Consider the following 18,438-nt stretch of genomic DNA (forward strand, 5'->3'; position numbering starts at 1 on the left):
CGGGAAAGAATCGACGCCTAAGAACAAGGCCTTAACAACCTCCCTGATCTAGGCTAAGAAACGCCCCGCTATTCGACCACCTATTCTTTTGACGGGACAAAGCCCATTGCTTAGGATAGGTTCCCGAAGGTCGAAACTAAAAGAAAAGAACGTATAAAGAAACTCTTACTAACAATCTATAGAATACGTAAGTTATTTGAAAATAACTCAAACCGACACTTCTCAAATATGTTCTAGAAAATATTTTTGACTTGTCTCTTTTTATTGACAAGTTATAACGTTTGAGAACGTAAATAAAAAATTTCTCGTTGATATTCTTTTTCCAAATTAAAAGAGTCGAGCTTATAGTCGAACTCGATTTTTAATACATAATTAAGATAAATATACTAAATAATTACGTGAATAATCAACGAGTTTAATAATGATACATATTAATTTATTTTTCTTACTAACTTATATTAAACGAGCTTAATTACAAAACATACATATTGATATTATATCGCAACTCTCATAATCTAGAACGACCCAACAAAAATAATTATAGGTTCGCACTAGCACGAGTCGAGACTCGGGAAATTTCGACTCGCTAACACCGGGCAGAGACTGCCATAAACAGCCCCCTGAGAGCCGCCACAGCGTCGTTGCCGTCCCCGGCCCAACAGCTCGTCCCAACCGAGCCGATGAACCTCGCTGACCAGCCCCGCTCCGTCGTCACTCGCGCAACAGCTCCGCCAACCTTCGGACAGCCTCTTCGCCATCCCGAGCCGCTGCCCCGAGACCTGTTCAGCCCACCTAAAACGAGCCTAGACTCTCAACAGATATAACTCACACGCACAACAACGAAACAACCGTTAACTCCTATTCTCAAACTAGAAAAGCAACGTAAAGCTCAGAATCACATCCCAAAAAATCAAGATCAAACACACGGCTAGAACCATTCTACACGGCCAAGACCAAAACCACACCCAAACCCGTCCAAAACCAAGAACACCACCATAATCAGAGGAATCATCACCGAAATCAACTCTTGAACCATTAATTTCGCTTAACATCAAAAACCCCCAAATTCCAACCCTAAAACTTCGAACCCTAGAGATAAAAATCTCTCTTACCTCAGGTGAAATTGGTGGGTTCGAGTCTTCTCCGGCCCTTTCTCCCTTCTTTCCCGGCGATCTCCTCTCAGCCGGTGTCCTCGGCGGCTCACGGCGGTGGTTCGTCTCTTCTCGGTCCGCGCGCACGTCCAGCGACTTTGGGTCTCGGTCCTGGTGGCTCGTCGGCCGAGCGTCCCCTTCGCGAGCTCACCCCCTCGCTCTCTCGTTCTCTATTTCTCAGCCACTCTCTCTCTCTTGCTCTCCCTTCCCTCGGCTCTCTCTCTCGCTCGGGTTCTCTTCTCCTTCTTCTTTCTTTTTTTTTTCCCGTGTCTTTTCTCTTTCTTGGGCTGGTATGTTTTTTTTTCTTGGTTGTCGATTCCCTTATTTGGCTAAGTGATAAACATCACTTTGAAGAAGATTCCACACACTAATGACGTGGCAATGCTCAACCTTATCCTATTAATTACAAACCAACCTATTTTCTTTGTTTTCTTTCAAATGGGTCCCTTAAAATTGTTACAACCACGTCCTTTTCATATAATTATTTAATTAAATCCATCACCGAATGGATTATAATTATATGATTTGACCCGAGAATTTTCTCGTTCGTTCTCGATTAATTAAAATATATTTAAGGATTCTCGGAATTAATTCTCGTTCTTGAGAATTTATTTCTTAAATTAATTTCCGAATGTCTCATCGGATATAATTTATTAATCGAGTTAAACTCGATAATTCCTTTATTTATTCCGAGATTTATCATTACCTTAACATATTTAAAATTAATTCGATAAATCCATTGAAGTATAATTCACTCGAGAATTTAGTTGTAACAACGGAAACTCGTTATTTACTTCCAAATCTCCAAATACGAGTGATGCAGAAACTTGTCCTTACATATAGAGTCTCCAACTCTCAATGTCCCATAACCACACATCATAGATTCTCCAAACAATCATACTGAGATCAATAGTCCGAACGATGCCACGGTGCTGGGTGGTCCTGTCTAGGTCGGTGTTGGCGCCAGTGGGGAAGCCAGCCGGCTGGGTGGCACTGCTGGCTATGATGTGGCACCGCTCTTGCTCACACGCAAACCCTAGGCGCCTATGGGCCGAGCCAACGTGTGGGAGGCCCAACCGGCTAAGGGTTGGGCAGCGACCTTGGGCCGGGCAAGCATAAACAAATCCTGGCTGGCCCAAAGCCAAGCGCGCATGGAGATGACCCGACCAGCCCAGATCTTGGCGTGAGAGAACGAGGCTCGACCGGGACGGGCATGCGCTAGGGAGACCTAGCCGGTCTGGGCGTGCGTGGGGAAGGCTGGCCGATCGGCCTAGACGCGTGCGAGGAAATCTGCTCGGCCAGCCCGGTCGCGTGCGGGGAGGACCACTCGGCCGGCCCGGGTGCACGCGAGAAAGACTGCCCGGGCGGTCCGAGAGCGTACGGTGGAGACCTCTTGGACAATCTGGGCGCCTGCGATGGAGATTGTTTGGCCAGCTTGGGCACGCGGGGGGAGACCTCTTGGTGGGCGTCGTTGCGCACGAGGGAGATCGCTCACCTGACCCAGGCGCGCGCGGCGGTGACCTCTCGGTGGACAACCTGGTTGGCCCGGAGGAAGTCCCGCACGTCGAGGGTTCATGTGAGTTCCTCCATATTCGTCCTTTGACGATCGAGGTACGCACTTTGACTGCCCGAGATGAGGACCGAGCTTTGGCCTTCCCGGTCGGGGAATCGGCGATCCGCGGTGGCGCTGACTACTCAAGTGTTGATATCCCGAGCTCCCTTTCTCTTCCCAGCTTCGGGAGTCTAAGGAAGCGATTCGACATCCTGGAGTCCGTATCGTTATTGTGATGGTTACCTGATGATCTTCCGACACGCATGCGGAAGGGGTACATCGTTGTTCATGAGGCGAGCCTTCGCAGAGGTCTACCACTACCCTTTCAGTCTGTAATCCAAGATCGATTTGTTTGACTGAACGTTCACGCCTCCTAGATGTCTCAATCCTTCTACCTCGTGGTTTTCGCGTACCACATGATGCTCAATCGAGCGAAGAAGAGGACCGTAACTGTCGATGATATCTGAAACCTTGTGTCTGTCCATGGTATCTCCGGGAAACCAGGTTTCTACAAGGTCCAACATCGCAAGCGCTTTGCCATTCTTACCGAAGTGTCCTCGAAGCATCGGTACCCTTGGGTGTGGGTATCTGAGTCCGCTTTCATGCGACGTCTCTTGTTTTCGGGCCCGTAGCCGACTTCCCAACTGACGGTGACATTGAGAACACCGAGCTCGCACTCCTAATTGGAACGATTCAAAACTCGAGGCGGTAAGGATCGCTCTTTGAGTCCCAGACCTGATGTCGACTACCGGGTGGTTCGTGGCTAATGACGAGGCACCTCAATGTTCTTCTTTTTGTCACGAGATCCCATCGGGCCCCGAGTCTAAGGGAGGGGGTTCTTCCGCCCCTTCCCACGACGTGGGGGGTTATTTGACATTTCATGCTATTGCATTCCTTATTGTTTGTACTTTGCGTGTCTTTTTGTCCTGACCGTTTGACGTTTCTCGGGATAGGTACCATGGCTTGGGAGTCTTCTCGTGCGAGATTGCCTAGGGCATAACCCTCTACTGACGCCATTGCCGCCGCCCGCTCTTGGATCGCAGCCCGTCGTGAGAGGTCGCCCATGCGGGCACGAAATGAGGTGAACTCTTCAAGTAAGCAACCTTCTTCGTTGATCACGCTCAGCTCGCCTTCCCGTTCAAAGCGTGCTCACGTGCCAGCGGTAAGGGATGACATGACTCGATGCTTCTGGCCGAGACGGCGGAGTTGAGGGACCAGTGCTCCCAAGGGATTTCGGACTCCTCCTTGAAGGACTTCAAGGGTCTCTTGACGAAGAGCGACATGGACTACTTTCAGAATGGGATTAGTGACGCTTTTCAATCAATATTGTTTGCCACTATCGTGCTTATTGTAGCTGTACTTATGTTGTCTACTATCATTGATGCTCGCAAGCCAGGAGCGAGGCGATTGCATTCTCCGATACTTGCTGCGGCAGATGCGAAACATGAAGACCGACATGGAGAATGTCACGATTTAGCATGCTGCTATGCTAGCGGGAGTTTGACCTGCCCAGGAGTTTGAAGCACTCGAGGAGGAGTTGAAGCGGCCTCGCGAGGAGGTGGCTCGTTTGAGTGCAGAGCTTGCCGCTGAAAGAGCGTTGTGAATGGTCGGGCAAGCATCTCGGTAGAAAGCGGAGCAGTCGGTTGACACTTTCTTGGGGGAGGCGAAGAAGCTCAAGGCAGTGCTCTCAGGTCGGGACAAGGAGATGAAGATCGTCCACGCGCGACTGTCGACGACTGAGATTTCTCGCTTCCAGGTAGAGAGAGAATGCGATTCGCTGGTGGTGGAGACGCAGGCCATCATTGAGTATAGGGACGATGCCGTGCAGGCCAAGACAGAGTTGGAGGACGATTGGGATGTTGCTCTAGAGGAGGCTCAGCATGCGACCGCAATTCGAGTTCGTGATGGGACCACGAAGGAGAATGCGTCTCATGGGACCACCTTCGCCTTCTTCGACGGCATGTTTCCTCCATTGGACGACGTGCCACAAATAGGCAGCCATCGCGCCCATATCCCTGTCGAGGCCGCATAGTCGACGAACTGTCCCCTCGATGGAGATGCCACCGAGGGTTCGGGTGTTCCCCCGCCTGAGATTGACGAGGAGCAGGTCGACTTCGGCTCCGAGTAGTTGGTTTTATTTTGGTTTTTCGCGCACTTGTTTAGCGTTCGCTTTCTAGTCTGATCTGGATCTTTGACATTTTTTGTTCCCGTTGGATTATTTTTTAACTTGATCGATTTTCATTTAACCTTCTCAAGTTTAATACGCGTCTTATTTTCTCGATTCATCCGCGTTTAGCGTAATCGATTAGCATGACTTTGTTGATGTGTGTCTTATTTTCTCGATTTAACGACGAGGGTGTAATCGATTTGTGCGATTCGGGCCTCGGGGGGCCTTGGCACCACATTGCGTGGTCGGGTTTTCCGTGGACGCTGGCCAAACAAGTTACTCATCCGGCGGGAGCAAGCCATTGAACCAAAATGTGACTCGTTGCATGTCGATGCACGAGCTGGGCGGTGAGCGAGCCACTTTCACGGTATGTTCGCTGCCTGTCGGCATGCACGTTATGTGTCGGGATGGGCTTGACGTAGACTTAGTCCGGTGAGTGTGGCACCTGTCGGTGCGCATGTCTCGTGTCGGGACGTGTCTTGTTGGTTTGGGACTCGCTTTCGGTGCGCAAATGTAATGCCTTTCGGCTCGTGAGTCACTTTGTTTTCGAGTCGTTTGGACTGCCTTTGTTCCACGCGAGTGCATCGCATGAATGGTTTGTGGATATCTTATCCCCGTTAGCCCCCCGAGTTTCTTGGGTACTCGTAGAGGAGCCTAGAAATTGTAACCATTAGAAACAGAACAAAATGAAATGCAACCCAAAGTTTTGTATTGCTTGAAACAAAAGTACATCCCACGGCCGTTGCCTTGTTTAAACGTAAAATTGTCATTAACAAACTTAAAATAAGGGAAAGAGTAGAGTCAATGGCAAGCTTTATTGGTAATATTGCCTCGAGTGCTCGGCATTCCATGGATGCGTGAACACGAGTCCTTCCAAGTTCTCAAGCTCGTAGGTGCCACCGTGTATGGCTCGGCGTACACAATATGGGCCCTCCAAGGTGGGACCCAAGACTCCTACTCCTTGCACCTTGGTGTTTTGGAACACCCTTCTAAGGACGAGGCTTCTGTCAGCAAACGTCAAAAGGTTGACTTTGAAATTGTAGTACTTCTCGACCTTTCTCTTTTATGCGGCAAGCCGGGACAGCGTGTTCGCCATTCTTTCGTCTATGAGGTCAAGCTCGAGCCTCATTGCCTCATCGTTGGCGGCTTCCTAGGATTCATCGATGCGGAGAGTTGGGAGTTTGGTTTCGACGTCGTATACAAAGGCGAACGGGGTTTCATCGGTCGCGTTTCATGTGGTCATTTGGTACGCCCACAGAACCATAGGAAGCTCGTCGGCCCACGCCCCATTTCTCTCCTCCAATTTCTTCTTCAGGTTCTCCTTGATCGTCTTGTTGACCGCCTCGACTTGGCCGTTCACCTGCGGATGTCGAGGAGAGGAGAATGTCTTGCTGATCCACAATTGTTTGCATATATCGCGGACGCGCGCGTTGTTGAATCGTTTGCTGTTGTCGGTCACGATTGACGCGGGTATCCCGAAGTGGCAAATGATGTTCTTCCAGATGAAGTTAGTCGTATTTGCCTCCGTGATCTTTGCCGAGGGCTCTGCAACCACCGACTTGGTGAAGTAATCGATTGTCACGATCGTGTGCTTTTACTATCGCGGGGCTGTAGGCTATTCGCCGTTGAGATCGATCCCCCACTTCGCGAATGGTCGAGGTACGATAATCGGAGACAGCGGTGCAGGTGCTTGGGGCGGGACATGAGTAAACCTCTGACATTTGTCGCACATTTTTGCCCACTCGTGGGGGTCTTTTTTCAAGATTGGCCAAAAGGATCCGAGTCTCAGGAGTTTCAGGGTCATGGATTGTCCGGCGGCGTGGTTCCCGCACACACCTTCGTGCACCTCGCGGAGCGCACTTTTTTGCCTCGATATCATTCAAGCACCGAAGGAGCGGCATCGAGTACCCCCTCTTGAATATGGTGCTCCTTTCATGGTGTATTTCGGCGCCAAGCTTCTTAGCTTTCTTACCTCATCTTTGTCGTCGGGAACGACCCATCGCTTGAGGTATTCCACTAGCGGTGTCATCCATGATGGGGGTGGCACATCGTCGATCACCCTTACGTCGTCTCCCGAGACGTAGGGTTGAGTTAGCACCTCTATCGGGATGTTGCCTTCTCCTTTTTCATCTATCCCTGACGGAGGCGTGCCAAGGGATTGGACTATCTCAAACCACGAGAGAGCTTCGAGGTTCTTCTGTGTCTTGGACAGGTATAAGATCATGTCAGTTCCTTGGATGCATAGTCGCCCTTCACCTGGTTCACAATGAGCTGTGAATCGCAATAGATGCATATGTTTCAAAGTTCTAGCTTGTTAGCCAACTCTAGACCAACGATCAAAGCCTTGTACTCTGCCTCGTTGTTGGAAGCTTTGAATTCCAATCGCAGGGCGTATCTTAGTTTTTCCCTATTGAGCTTTGTGAGTATGACGCCGGCGCCAGCTCCCCGGGCGTTTGACACACCGTCCACATGTAGGTCCCAAACCGGCCTTGTCGGGACAGTAGTTATCTTCTTCGACAACCCATTATGGTCGTCCTCCTTGTCTTCCTTGTCCTCATCTGGCTGAGGTTTTCATGAAAACTCCATCATGAAGTCAGCGAGAGCCTGACCTTTGATGGCAGTTCTCGGTTGAAACTCGATGCCGTACTCGCCCAGCTCTTGTGACCAGATGGCCATTCGCGAAGATGTCCCCTTTTGCAGAGCTTTCTCGAACGAATGTCCCGTGCGCACCATGATAGGGTGTGCTTGAAAATAAGGATGAAACTTTCTCGCACTCATGACAAGAGCGAGGGATAATCTCTCAATTTCTGGGTATCGAGGCCCAACATCGAGGAGCGCTTTGCTCACATCGTACACCAGCCATTTGACCTTGTCCTTTTCGCGTATTAGGACTGCGCTCGCGGCCCTGTCAGAAACCATGAGATAAATGTAAAAGGTATCACCGTCCTTAGGCTTTGAAAAGAATATGGGGGAGCTGAAGCAGGCCTTCATCTCGCAAAACACCTTCTCGCATTCATCCATCCACACGAACCCAACAGTCTTCTTCAATGCCTTGTAGAACGGTTGGCATTGTCGATTGCTTTAGACACGAATCGCGTCAGGGCAGCAATCCTACCTGTCAAGCTCTATACTTCTTTGACTCTTTGTGGTGATCTCATCTCTAAGATCGCCCTGATTTTCTCGGGATTGGCTCGATCCCACGGCGGCTTACCATGTAACCCACGAATTTCCTGGACTCAACCCCGAAGGGGCACTTTTTGGGGGTTAAGCTTCATCTTGTACCACCGCAAGATTGTGATCATCTCCCTGAGGTCTTGGACGTGGTCTCGGGCTTTGAGACTTTTAACCAACATGTCATCCACGTAGACCTCCATTATTTTGCCAATCTGGTCGGCAAACATTCAGTTAACCAACCTTTGATATGTTGCTCACGCGTTTTTTAGGCCAAACCGCATGACCTTGTAGCAGTAAAGTCTGCGGTTCATAACGAAGGTAGTCTTGATTTAGTCCGGCTTGTGCATGCGGATCTGATTATGCCCTGAATAGGTGTCCATGAAGCTTAGCAGCTCATGACCCGCCGTGGCGTCGATGAGCTGCTCGATTCTCGGGAGAGGGAAGCTATCCTTCAGGCAGGCTTTGTTGAGATATTTATAGTCAATGCAGATCCGCCACTTCCCGTTGGGCTTTTTCACCATTACCACATTGGATACCCACTTGGGATGCTCCGCCTCCTGATGAAGTTGGCGGTGAGAAGTGTACCAACTTCCTCTCCAATGGCCTGGCTCTTTTCTCCGCTAAACATTCGCCTTGGTTGGATGCGTTCAGTTATCTTCTTGTCATTGTTGAGGCGGTGGACCATTGTCTCGAGGTCAATCCCGGCATATTGGCGTGTATCCACGCGAAGACATCCTTGAACTCACAGAGGAAAGCCGCGAGTTGGGGCTAGACCTCGGTCCAGAGTTGGGCGCCGATCTTGACTACCTGGTCAAGTTTGGCATCGATGAGATCATCCGGTGTCTCCACCTTTCAACGCTCGACTTCGTCCCTTTGGTCTAGCTCCCCAAAGGTGCCTCATTCCTCAAGCTTACACGGGAATTTTTCCTCGAGTTGATAGATGGTACTGACCATCTTTCCCTTCATTGTCCCATCGACCCCTTGCACATAGCACATCCTTGCCATTGATTGGTCTCCTAACATTATGGCGATTCCATTCTCGGTCGAGAATTTTATCATCAAGTGGTAGGTAGATGTTATGGCATTTAATCGGTTCAGAGTGCGGCGGCCCACGATGATGTTATAGGTGGACAGTTGATCCACCACTAGGAATGACACAATGTGGATGACCTTGATCCCTCCTGGACTCCCGAAGGTCACCGGAAGGTCGATGGTACCCTCCGTCATCACCCTCTCCCCGAAGAAGTCGAAGAGCGGGGTCGAGATCGAGGTCGGGCCCGGCCAGCTTCATCCTGTCCTAGGCTGATTTGAAAATGATTTTGGCCGAGCTACCGTCGTTGTGCTAGTGCAGCACGCGCACCGCTTCGTAGTTGGTGAAGAACATAGACTCGAAGGGGGGCGGGGGTGGCACCTCATAGGTGTGGTTGATATGGTGGGCTATCTTCCCCTGAGATACCTCTCGTACGTATTTCTTTCTCTGCGTGCTGGAGTTCATGAGTTCGGGTCCTCCCATGATTGAGACCACAATGTGCATTTGTGAGCTCTCCGATTCATTATTCCTTGTGCGGTCGGTAACGGTGATCGTTACCTGACCCTTCTTTTCATGCCGCGGGCGTTCTTCACCTGCCGCGCTCGTCCCGATCGTTCAGAGGACGTACTCTTTCAACTTCTCATCCTGGATGAGGGCCTCAATCTGACGTTTGAGTTGATAACATTCGGACGTCAGATGCCCGTGATCCTAGTGGTACTCACATAATTTTCCACGATCCCGCTTTGCGAGATCCTTCGTTAGAGGAGCAGGGCTTCCTAGCTTGTCGCAGTGCAAAGCTAGGATCCGCTCCGGCGGGGTATTAAGTGGGGTGAACGTCGAGAATTTTCAGAAGATGTCGGCTTGTGACAGCCTTGGCCTGAGAATGGAGCAACCGTTAGGGGTCTGGCCTTCTTTATTCCTCCTCTTTCGAGGGTCAGGGCGATCTCCGCCTCGTTCGTCTCGACGACGACTACCTTGTCCACCAGCTTTCCAGCCATCTCGGCCGTCGAGGTAGTCCTTGATCCACATGTAGGTACGGGCTCTTGCCATGAGCTCCGTCATGTCTCTCGGGACCTTGCCGATAATAGACTTGAGGAAATCGCTCGTGCAAGCTCCCTTGGTGATGGCCATGATGGCGTCCTTATCATCGAACCCCTCAACTTTATGGGATTCCTTGGTGAAGCGAGCGAGGTATTGCCTCGTGGTCTCGTCACTTTCTTGTCGGATGGACAAGAGGTACGTTTTTTACTTCTTTTGTGCCACTAGCGTGACGAATCGAGAGAGAAATGCCTCTCGGAGGGCTCGGAAGGACTAGATGCTCCATGGCCTCAAACTCCTGAACCATTCGAACCCGATCCCAGTGAGTGGTGGCGTCCGACTGCCCTTGCATGGCCATCCATGTATCGTAGTGTTGGATGTGAAAGTTTGTGTCCGTACGCCCATCTTACAGAGGAATTGAGGGTAGCCTAAAGTTCCCGACGCATGGCCACGCCAGGATTCGAAGAATGGTGAGTAAGACTCCTAGATGCCGCCATAAGGTCTTTGGCCCCCTGATTCCCTCATCTCGATGATTTGGTTTTGGAGGCTTTGAGTCATCGTTACCATGTCGAGTCGTTAGCCGAGCTGACGGCTGGGGCCATGGGAGTCACGTGTCAGCGCTCATTAGACGTTTGGTCCACAACATTGACCGGAGGTCCGCCTAACGTGGCAGCGGGCAGTGCGTCCCTTTGGGAGTTCAGCCTTTGCCTGAGGTCCTCGCCTCGGGAGTTCCTCTGAGCCATTAGATGCTCTCTGAGGTCTCAACTTCGTGTTTGGTGGGGGGAGGTGGCCCTTGGTCGGGCTCTCCGGTGGGCCTCTCGGTTGTCAGCTCCGTCATCGTCGAGAGCGGCTCTCTCCCCTGTGAGGGGCCGTGTCCGGCCTTCTCTTGACACCGAGGGGGTAGGCCCTCAGGATTGGGAGCGCGAGCCTTGTTGCGCCGATGGGGCAAGACCGGCCGGGCCGTCCCTCAGCCTCTCAAACTCTCCTTCGTAGTCAGGGTCGGTGTCATCGTGGTTGGAACCATCCTCAACGTCATAGCCAATGAGGTTGGCAATGAGTGTGTCATCGACGCTCGATCGGTCAAGGAGCTCGGCAAGTCTCCGGGTCGTGTCCTCTCGGAAGGCGGCCTTGACGTCGGCGGTCGGGGCCTGAGGCTGGCTCTCGTTATCACGAGGCTGCTCTCCTACGCGGTGCGCCAAGTTCCTTAGGCCGCACCTCGAGCTAGTCGCTCGGGTTCCCGCATAGGTGGTCGGCAAGTGACTCAGCTGTCGAGAGTCTTGTTTGTTGAACTAGAAATATGAGTGGTACGTAGAGGGAATGTGTTGCCAAGTAGGGAGATCCCCACCTTCTAGAGCCAAAATATTGTTGATGTTTTCGGACAACTATTTAGGAACTCGCAACGGTTCGACCCAAAGCTGGACCAAGTGGTCGCGTTCGAACTCGAACGTCTTAGACTAAGTATCCCAAGTCTACTTTAGCTATCATTGGTGGGTGTTGTTGTCGCACGAAAATGAACAACTATTGAAAACCTCGGGCGGTTCGATCCAAGGCCGGACCAAGTGATCGCACCCGGGCCAAGAGTGTGAACTCGATAGTCTCGAGCTAGGGTTTTCTCCGATCAACCCGCCTCTCGGGAGAGGTAGGGGGTGTGGAGGAGGAGTGACCGTGCCTTGGTTGTCGGCTGCCTACGTACCCGTGCGTGGGATCAGGTCAGAACGTAGTTCAAGCGTGTGTGATGCAGTATGAGGCGCGGAGCCTTGGTGGAGAGGCGTGCTCAACGAAGGAGACGAGGCGCGGAGGAGTCCTCGGCGACGTCTCAGAACCTCGGAGATCGCGGGCGCGAGAGAGGATGTGTGTTTTCTCTCTTTTGGAGACGTGGAAGACTCTAAGTCAAGAGTTCCTTGTTGTGGCGGAGATTCCGGACGCGTAGGCGATTCCTAGTTGGAAATGCCGGACGCGTAGGCGATTTCTTGTCAGAAATGGTGGACGCGTCTAGGGTGCTAGACGCGTAGGCGATTTTCAGTCGAAAACCGTTAGAGCACTCGTGGGCTCAAGATTAATCGTTCGATCAAGAGAGGCGGCGCCCGGGAGTCCCCGGAAAGCACTTAAGAATCTCTGAGAACGAGAAATCGAGGAGAATCTGCTTCAGGCCAAGGATGGCATCCAGAGAAGCAGAGAGAAGTCTCAAGTTCCTTGAGAATGAATGGGATGGCTTTCCCCTCAATGAGAGGGGTATTTATAGGTGTTTGGGGGCCTTAGAAGGGTCCTTTGGCGTCCATGTGGGACTAGGAATGCGCGCGGCATCAATTGGAGGCGCACAGAGCGCGCGGCGCACAACGCGCGGCGCAGGGGGCGCAGCGCGCGATGCGCGGCGCAGAACGCACGGCGTAGGATGCGCGGCGCATGGAGCGCGCGGCGCGGGCGCGTCTTGGCGCGGGCGCGTCTTGGCGCGGCGCGCGCCTGCCTTGCGCGGCGCGCTGCCTTGCTGGCGCGACGCGCTGCTTGCTGCACAGCTGGCCGGCGCAGCTCGCTGTGCGTGCGGTGAATGGCTCATCTTTCCGGGCTCTTGCGAGCCTTTAGGGGTCTTCGAATACCATTCTTCCCATGTGAAATATGAAGGTTTCCACTTGACGAGAGTGATTCGACTCGAGGAGCAAGGCTTAACTCGATGAGAGTGACTAGTGGCTTGACTCGAGGAGCGAAGCTCGACTCGAGGAGACTGACTCAAGGCTCGACTCGAGGAGCGAAGCTCGACTCAAGGAGACTGACTCAAGGCTCAACTCGAGGAGCGAAGCTCGACTCGAGGAGACTGTATGAAGTCTCAACTCGAGGAACGAGGCTCAACTCGGGGAGCCGACTCAAGTCTCAACTCGAGGGGCTAGGCTCGACTCAAGGAGTCAAGAGTTTGGGCGAGGGCTTGAAGACTTGCCGCTCTTCAGGACCTCCGGCCTGACCATCGGCCCTTTGAGCAACGTGCCTTCTTGGCGTCTCGGGTTTTCCGAAAATGACCGGCAACATTAGCCCTCCAAGTTCATTGCTCGGGAGGCCCTGGGTGGTGAACTTTTAGTTGTTTCCGCCGGGTGTTTGAGGAAAATAGACTTCCTAGAGCTTCACTGTCACGAAGCTTTTGTGGTTATGAAGGATATTCTCACAATTGATAGTGCTCTCTCTCGCTTTTCCGTCTCTCTCGACACGCGTGTGTGATCGACACGTGGAGGAGGATCCAAGCGAATAGGAGACGTAGCTTGACATGGGCGAGGCAGACGCGTTCGCGTCCGTCGCTCTAGCCCCGGAGCAAAGGGGACATGCGTGGGCAAGCGGGACACGCATTTGTGTAGAGGCGTACCGGCGTGTCGCAGCTCGTTGATCTTGTGACGAAGTCATGCCCAAGTCTTTCTTCGATGGCATTTTGCTTGATAATATCATCAATCCGGAGTCCATGGGACTCGACGGTGACTAGCAGGGCGACTATTGTGTAATCGTGACTTATTAGGGGAAGATCATGGCTTCCGTCTCGGCCAGCTTGGAAGGCGACTGCACTTTTGCATTTTGCAAAGGCGTGCTCATTCCGAGGTCTCGAAGACGGAGGTTGATGCTGCGGGCTGATGCTTCGAGAAGACGGAGTGGCACCTGGCGGAAGGCTCTGCCGCACCGGAGGGCTTCGACTGCTCGGGGATAAACGCTAAAATTTTGACCACGCATCAAGCATAAGTCGGTCTCACGGGGCATCCGCCATTCCCGCCTTGGTGACGCTTCTTCGTCTGCGTTCGGAAGATCGGCTCTTATTCCCCAGGCGCGAGCGCGGGTCTCTGCTTTGGCTAACCTGTTCTTCACGTCGCTCCAGGTGCTTGCTCGAGGAGCGGGACTCGACTCGAGGAGACTGACTCAAGGCTCAATTCGAGGAGCGAAGCTCAACTCGAGGAGACTGACTCAAGGCTCGACTCGAGGAGCAAAGCTCAACTCGAGGAGACTGAATCAAGTCTCAACTCGAGGAGCGAAGCTCAACTCGGGGAGCCAACTCAAGTCTCAACTCGAGGGGCTAGGCTCGACTCGGGGAGCCGACTCAAGTCTCAACTCGAGGGGCTAGGTTCGACTCGGGGAGCCGACTCAAGTTTCAACTCGAGGGGCTAGGCTCGACTCAAGGAGATTGGCTGGACTTTAAGGAATATGACTCTAGTCGAGGGGCGATGCTCGACTCGAGGAGTATGACTCGATTCGAGGAGCAAGACTCAACTCGAGGAGAATGACTTGATGAGTGATGCTCGACTCGAGGGGGATGACTCGAGGAGAGTGACTCGACTCGGGGAGCATGGCTTGATTTGGGGAGGATGTCTTGACTCGAGGAGCACGACTCGACTCAAGGAGAGCGACTCGACTTTAAGGAGCGATGCTCGACTCAAGGAGAATGACTCGACTCGAGGGGCAAGACTCGATTCAAGGAGGGCTACTCGACTTAAGGAGCGATGCTCGACTCCGGGAGAACGATTTGACTCAAGGAGCAAGGCTCAACTCAAGGAGAGCAACTCGACTTAAGGAGCGATGCTCGACTTGGGGAGAATGATTTGACTCAAGGAGCAAGACTCGACTCAAGGAGAGCGACTCAACTTTGAGGAGCGATGCTCGACTTGAGGAGAATGACTCGACTCGAGGGGCAACGCTCGACCCAAGGAGGGCAACTCGACTTAAGGGGCGATGCTCGACTTGAGGAGACTGACTCGACTCGAGGAGCGTGTCTCGACTCGAGGAAATTGACTCGTTTCAAGGAGCGAGACTCGACTCGAGGAGGTTCTACACGACCTCATTTGTTGCTTGGGGCTCTTCCAGGAGGAGCTTGCTCGAGTGTAGTCTCAGCTAGCTTAGGCTGAGCGAGGTTCTCGCTCAGAGGCGGAGTTTGCGAGTTTTTATGAGAAGCTTTGATTAGCTCGCACGGAATGGAGAGTCTCCCAAGGCCGGTGTGATCGTGCTCAATCGGCGGTGGCGGAGATAGCATGAACTGTGCCTAGTATGGCGGTTTAGGTGCGTTGTGATTGGTCATCATATGCAATGCCTTGTGGTGACTTAGAGCGCGTCGTTAGAGACGGCTCTGTACGTTGTTTTAGGCATTGTAGGCACGTCGTGAGGGATGGCCTAGATGCGGCATATAGGTTACTTAGGTGCGTCACGAGGGATGACTTGGTTGCGCCATGTGGGCGTCTTAAGTGCGCCATGTAGGTGCCTTAGGTGCGCCATGTAGGCGTCTTAGGTGCGTCGCGAGTGACGGCTTGGTTGCGCCATGTAGGCGTCTTAGGTGCACCATGTAGGCGTCTTAGGTGCGTCGCGAGGGACGACTTGGTTGCGCCATGTGGGCGTCTTAAGTGCGCCATGTAGGCGTCTTAGGTGCGTCGCGAGGGACGACTTGGTTGCGCCATGTAGGCGTCTTACGTGCGCCATGTAGGCGTCTTAAGTGCGCCATGTAGGCGTCTTAGGTGCATCGCGAGGGACGACTTGGTTGTGCCATGTAGGCGTCTTATGTGCGCAATGTAGGCGTCTTAGGTGCGCCATGTAGGCATCTTAGGTGCGTCACTAGTGACGGCTTGGTTGCGCCATGTAGGCGTCTTAAGTGCGCCATGTAGGCATCTTAGGTGCGCCATGTAGGCGTCTTAGGTACGCCATGTAGGTGTCTTAGCCTGCATCTCTGGGATGGCTTATGGCTCGCCGCGGAGGCGTCTTAGCCTGCATCTCTGGGATGGCTTGTGGCGCGCCGCGGAGGCGTCTTAGCCTGCATCTCTGGGATGGCTTATGGCGCGCCGCGGAGGCGTCTTAGCCTGCATCTCTGGGATGGCTTGTGGCGCACCGTGGAGGCGTCTTAGCCGGCATCTCTGGGATGGCTTATGGCGCGCCGCAGAGGCGTCTTAGCCTGCATCTCTGGGATGGCTTATGGCGCGCCGCGGAGGCGTCTTAGCCTGCATCTCGGGGATGGCTTACGGCGCGCCGCGGAGGCGTCTTTAGCCTGCACCTCGCGGATGGCTTATGGCGCGCCGCAGAGGCATCTTTGCCTGCATCCCTGTGATGTCTTACGGCGTGCCGCGGAGGCGTCTTTAGCCTGCATCTCGGGGATGGCTTATGGTGCGCCGCAGAGGCGTCTTTGCCTGCATCCCTGGGATGTCTTACGGCGCGCCGCGGAGGCGTCTTTGGCCTGCATCTCGGGGATGTCTTACGGCGCGCCACAGAGGCGTCTTACGTGCACGCTTGTTCCCGTTTTATGTTCGGGTGTTTTGTTTTGATGGAGCGTGTTTTCTTTTTGTGGAGCGTACTTTCTTGAGGATTTTGAGCGTACTTACCATTGCCTATGTCACTAGCCCCCCGAGTTTTGGGTTTACAAGTGTAATCTTTGATGATTGAAAATATTTGATAAAGTGGATTTTGAAAGAAAAACATCGAACTTTATTAATATTGCAAAAAATATGAAATCCTAAAACGTTGGCTCGTAGGCCTTATTGAATGTTTAGAAAGCAAAGAAATAAAATGGGGGGAGCGCTGGCTAGTGGTAGTACTCTCTTCAAGTGTTCCGCATTCCACAGGCGATAGATCGGTGTCTCGTCCATGTATGACCTGGTAGACTCTGTGGGGTCCCTGATGAGGACGCCGTTACCTTGCACTTGGTTGTCATGCAGGTGTCTTCATGGACTTCGCGGAGGACCTTGGTCGACTCGACGCTATCTCTGAGCTGGGAGATTGTGTTAACCGTCTTTCTAACAGTTTTTCCATCGATTCCCTGGATGTAGCATATTCTGGCTTGGGATTGATCTCCAGCCATGATGCCGATTCCATCCTTGGTAGGGAACTTCACCAGTAGGTGGTATGTTGAAGTGATTGCCCTTAGCCGGTTCAACGTGGGTCGCCCAACGATTACGTTGTAGGGCGACTCTTGATCGACCACTAGGAATGGGACCATGTGAACGACTTCAATGCCTCCGGGAGTTCCGAAGGTGACCGGAAAATCGATGATGCCTTCGGTCATGACTCTCTCCCCAGTGAACCCGAATAGAGGCGTTTGGGTCGGAGTTGGGCGTAGCCCCCCGAGCTTCATGCGCTCTAGGGTGGACTTGAAAATTATGTCGGCAGCGCTGCCGTTGTCGATGAGAACTCTTTTCACCAAGTTATTAGCCACTTGGGCTTTGAGCACAATCGCGTCATTGTGCGGATGCACAACTCGCTTGGCCTCTTTGTTGGTGAAATGCATCGTCTCGTGAGGCACGGACGGAGGTTCTTCATACGTAAGGTTGACGTGCATAGCAGCGTCTTCTTGAGACGCGGCCCTCAAGAATTTCTTCCGCTGTTGGGCTGAGTCTCCATCTTGTGGACCGCCCAGTATAGTGGTCACAACGTGGAGTTGTGGATTGGCGTCGGCGGTAGCCGTGGTTCGGTCGGCAGAAGCGGTTGTTCCTCCTCCCTTGCCAGACTGTGGTCTGTTTGTGGTGGGGCCCGCAGCGCTAATCATGCGTAACACGAACTCCTTCAGCTCACCCCGTTGGATCAGAGCCTCGATTTGCCTTTTAAGACTGTGGCACTCGGAGGTCAGGTGATCGTATTCCTGATGGAACTCGCAATATCTAGACCGGTCGCGAGTCGCGGGGTCTTTGCTCATTGGAGCCGGGGGAGTGAACTTGTCACGCGCCAAAGCCAGGATTTGATCCGGCGTCGTGTTCAACGGTGTGAACGACGAGTAGCCCTTAAAGTCTTCCGCAAGTCACGGCTTCTGGGGCATCGGAGGTCGGCTATTAAAAGTCTGACCTCCTCTGTTTCGCCTTTTACGGGAGCTGCCTTGCTCGTTGCTAGGCTCGTCTCGGTGGTGAGGGCTTTGATCATTGCCCTTGCGACCATCGAGGTAATCTTCGACTCCCATGAAGGTCTTAGCTCGAGTCATTAACTCGGCCATGGTAGAAGGGACACGGCCGACGATGGACTTAAGGAAGTCACTTGTGCGCAAGCCTTCAATGATGGCAGTGATTGCGTCTTTGTCGTCAAAGCGGTCGACCTTATTCGATTCTTCAGTGAATCGGGCGAGATATCGTCTAAGAGACTTGCCATCCTCTTGCCTGATTGACCACAGGTACATCTTAGTCTTCTTTTGGACCATAGACGTAGCGAACCGTGCTAGGAACATGTCCTTCAGGTCTTTGAACGAGCGGATGCTTCCCGGCCTTAAGTTCTTGAACCACTCGAAGCCGGGTCCGGCGAGGGTAAGACTAAAAGCTTGGCACATAGCGCCGGGAGTGACACCCTGCATTGTCATCCAGGTTTCATAGTGCTGGATATGGTAAGCAGGATCTGCTTTTCCATCATA

At 52.7% G+C, this 18,438-nt stretch overlaps 1 protein-coding gene and 1 long non-coding RNA gene across 2 annotated transcripts; both read right to left on the reverse strand.

The window, feature by feature from the left end:
• Window positions 1-439: 439 nt before the first annotated feature.
• LOC149404293 (uncharacterized) lies at window positions 440-1,457 on the reverse strand. The gene is made up of 2 exons (XR_016294497.1): window positions 1,113-1,457; window positions 440-792 (listed from the first exon to the last, which is right to left on the reverse strand). It is a non-coding gene; the product is annotated as an uncharacterized LOC149404293 (long non-coding RNA).
• Window positions 1,458-6,749: 5,292 nt separating this feature from the next.
• Window positions 6,750-8,244, reverse strand: LOC149404294 (uncharacterized). The gene is made up of 4 exons (XM_089607480.1): window positions 8,125-8,244; window positions 7,480-7,921; window positions 7,201-7,428; window positions 6,750-7,126 (listed from the first exon to the last, which is right to left on the reverse strand). Exons 1-4 carry the CDS (start codon window positions 8,242-8,244, stop codon window positions 6,750-6,752), a joined length of 1,167 nt encoding a protein of 388 aa, XP_089463606.1.
• Between the last annotated feature and the right edge of the window lie 10,194 nt (window positions 8,245-18,438).

This window comes from Urtica dioica, chromosome 2 (assembly GCF_054948205.1).
Source record: "Urtica dioica subsp. dioica isolate 48M chromosome 2, U.dioica_male_clone48M_v1_H2, whole genome shotgun sequence".
Taxonomy (NCBI): domain Eukaryota; kingdom Viridiplantae; phylum Streptophyta; class Magnoliopsida; order Rosales; family Urticaceae; genus Urtica; species Urtica dioica.